Here is a 3,412-nt window from a genome sequence, read left to right on the forward strand (position 1 = left end):
CTTCCCTCACCCATACTCTGGTTTCTCTTCAGATTGAATAAATCTTTCGCCTTTTGACCTTTCCTTTTTAATTTGTAGCCACGGCAATTTTCTGTAAAATGCAATACAATATGGCAATCTGAAGATATTCTGTAGACAGGTAGTGTACAGAATGCCTCCAAAAATTTAATTTCCTGCCTGTATGATTGATTTGTTAATTTTCCCAGAAGTCCGCACTAAGAAAAAAGGCAGATTTTACGCATCCTCTGCAGCGAAACTTCCATTTTGGTGAGATACTCCTAAAGGGTTCATTACATCTAAGGCCCTGTTCACACTTGTACATCCTGAAATTCGTGCGATTTTGACGCAAATTTGGTGCGACTTAATTCAATGCCTGTGTTGTCTTCAGGTCTATGGACCTCAAGTTGCATCAAAGTCGGATCAAAGTAGTGCAGGGACTACTTTGAAGTCGATGCGACCTGAAATCGCACAGATATTGATGATAATCATTGCAAATCATGGGGTACGACTTGTTGTGCGACTTTGCAGGCCCAAGTAGAAGGACAAGTCACACAAGTGTGAAAGGGGCCTTAAGGGATGCAGACTCTGCAACTTTATTCATTAGAACACCACAAGTGCATTAGCTTATTTATAATGAAAAAGTAACTCCTATTTAGATTCACTTTGTACAAAACAAACAGCTATTTCTTCACAGCAGAAACAGGTAGGAATGTGCTGCAAAGCTTCTTAAAAGCCTTGCAATGCACATTGATCACCCAGAAGGGATTTTTTTTTCCCACAACAAAAGTGAGGGCTCTTTTTAAATCAGGCAATTAAAAATTGATTCTTTAAGATTTGGTGGCTGCTGGGGAGTGAAACCACCTACAAGGGAGAACCTTAAACCATGAACTTTTCAAGGGTCAAAGTCCCTAAAGGATATAAAAGCTACAGGGTGACTAAGCGAGACTTACTTTACCAATAACTGAAGTATCATTTCTGGGTGCACTGACTCTTTAGCATGTCAGAAAATGGAAGGCCTCGATCTGAAGGAAAAGCTGCTTGCTCTAGTTTGATCTTTGAAATCTTTGTCTGTATTCAACATGATGCAATGGAAGAGTGGGCACAAATGTAATTTTTTATCAAGAAGTAAGGTCCTAGATTTATATACTTATTTTGCAATGAAGAATAAATACAAAGTGTACAGTGGCTTGATATAGCTACCTCAAAGGCTAACATATTTAAAGCAGTGTCTTGGTTTTCCAATAGACTGAAGTTCTATACAATGGATGTATACTCATATTATATGATGTAAATTTGCATTCGAGGTGGCTCATTTACTCTTTTCTATCTACTAAAACATACTGGGAGCCCCAAAACATGTAGCATTCTAATATGCAAATATTAAGTCTATAATTGGCCCCGCCTACTACTGGTCACTGTTAGACCTATTGATGGACCAATAGAGGGCCAGGGAGACTGTATGGGGAGGCGTTGAGTCCCTTCTAAATTAAAGTTTATGTTTACATTATAGAGCAACCCAGATTTTGGAGTTCTTGTGGTGCTCATGAAGAATACACCAGTATTTAGTTTGGTAAAAACGTTATGTCTTTTTCTTCAAAAGTGAAGACAGATTAGCAGGGATTCCAATCCATTCTGGGAGATAAGATGTTTCATACTTGAAAAATCTGAAGTAAGGAGAATTTGGTAACAAATAATTTGAAAGATAAACTGTTTCACCTCCCACAAGATAGGCAACCCAAATCCCAAATGTCCCAATGGTTATTATTGAGTGGTTACAGTGTGTTAATAGTGCAAAATCTCGAGTAGGAGAGGCTTCATTCCCATCTCCAGCTAAATAAACATCTCCTAATGAGTTATTAACATTATCTTTACACCAATCCATTTCATTACTGGTCAATATAAAAAGTGGATTTTTATACTTATTTCTGAAGTAATCCATAGCTTTTTGCAAGTATCCCTTGTCTGCTACAACTCCTTTCCATTTCTTGGGCATAATTTTAACATAGTCCCCTCTACGGACATGGACCCCAACAAATGTAACATTTTCTCTGTTTCCTTTGACATTAGAAAGATAGGCATTGGCTTCTTCTTTAACAAAGTCATGGAAAGTAAACTCCCGATGTATCTCCTCCCAGATATGGTGATGAAATGTCCATGAACAAGGCACTCCAACCAGTTTAACATACTGACCTGAAATGTTCTTGTACTCTGGACACATCCAGTTCTTGATTGGATACTCTCTCCATTTGATACGATTATGTACTTCTTGGGAAATCATAGGCAAGTTAATCTTGAATAACTTGGACAAGGTTTCATGCATTCTAGGAACGATATAAGCTGGATGTCCATTCAGTTTGGCAAGGGAGTAAAGAGTTGCATATTGCCCAATTTGATTGCCAAGTCGACCCACTGGTTTCACAGTCCACATTCTGTTTGAGGGGTTGCTGGAGAGTTTTGAAAATTTATTTTGAACTAGGTTTATATCAGGTATTACTTCTTTAATGCTTGGACTTCCTACATTAAAGAACAATGATGAAGTTGTACTACTGATCTTGAAGGAATAGTACCAATAAGACACATTTGTAATGATGAGTAGGAAAGAGAACACAATCTTTGCCCAAACGGACAGGTGCTTCATAATTTTTTTTTTTTTTAAGCTTCAGTACTGTAAATAAAAGAAAAAATTGGGAAACTAAGTTTACCTAAAGTTTACAAAAAGCACAAGAACCCTTTACAAAGTAATTCAAGTGATGCATTTACAATAGTAAAATACCTTACCTCTTTTTAAAACCAACCTATTTTACAGAGGCCAACACTAAAGATTTAACATCAAGTTCACTAAAACTAACGAATGTATAAAAATCCAATTAAAAAAAAACTAGAGAAAAGTTTCATAGACTGGTTATCTCTTGGTATAGACAAACATTTTATGGTTTTATAGCTTGAGGTCAATGTAGCAGTATTAGTGCACTTGCGACAGAGGGGGGGATATTCACAGAGGGGGTCGTAAAACTGTGAGATAATGAGTAAGGAAACCCATGTCTAAATTTAAGCCGTTATTTTTTGTGTCAAAAAGAAGTATCATTCTTAATTCAAAAGTTTTCCTTTCCTGGATAGTTCTGAAATTCCCTTTAGGAACTAAAACATTGATGTCTTCTATAGTGTGGTCCGGTTGTGAAAAATGATGTCCCACAGGTGTGCAGAAACTATCTTCCTTATGTTCCTTGATGGTATATCTGTGCAAATTCATCCTTGCTTGCAACTTCTGTCCTGTTTCACCTACATAAGATCCTTTGCTACATCTTTTGCATTGGATGAGGTACACAACATTATTGGAGGTGCAGTTGTATGATCCCGTTATATTAAAGGTCCCATTTGTGTGTGTGACACTTTTAGATAGATGTGATGTCAC

At 37.1% G+C, this 3,412-nt stretch overlaps 1 protein-coding gene across 1 annotated transcript; it reads right to left on the minus strand.

Moving 5' to 3' along the window:
- Positions 1-1,579: 1,579 nt before the first annotated feature.
- On the minus strand, positions 1,580-2,428 carry LOC309568947 (galactoside alpha-(1,2)-fucosyltransferase 2-like; the record flags this gene model as incomplete). Its single annotated transcript, XM_082274713.1, has 1 exon — positions 1,580-2,428. One exon carries the CDS (start codon positions 2,426-2,428, stop codon positions 1,580-1,582), a length of 849 nt encoding a protein of 282 aa, XP_082130839.1.
- Between the last annotated feature and the right edge of the window lie 984 nt (positions 2,429-3,412).

This window comes from Pelophylax lessonae, assembly GCF_965119305.1.
Source record: "Pelophylax lessonae genome assembly, chromosome: 12".
NCBI classification, from domain to species: domain Eukaryota; kingdom Metazoa; phylum Chordata; class Amphibia; order Anura; family Ranidae; genus Pelophylax; species Pelophylax lessonae.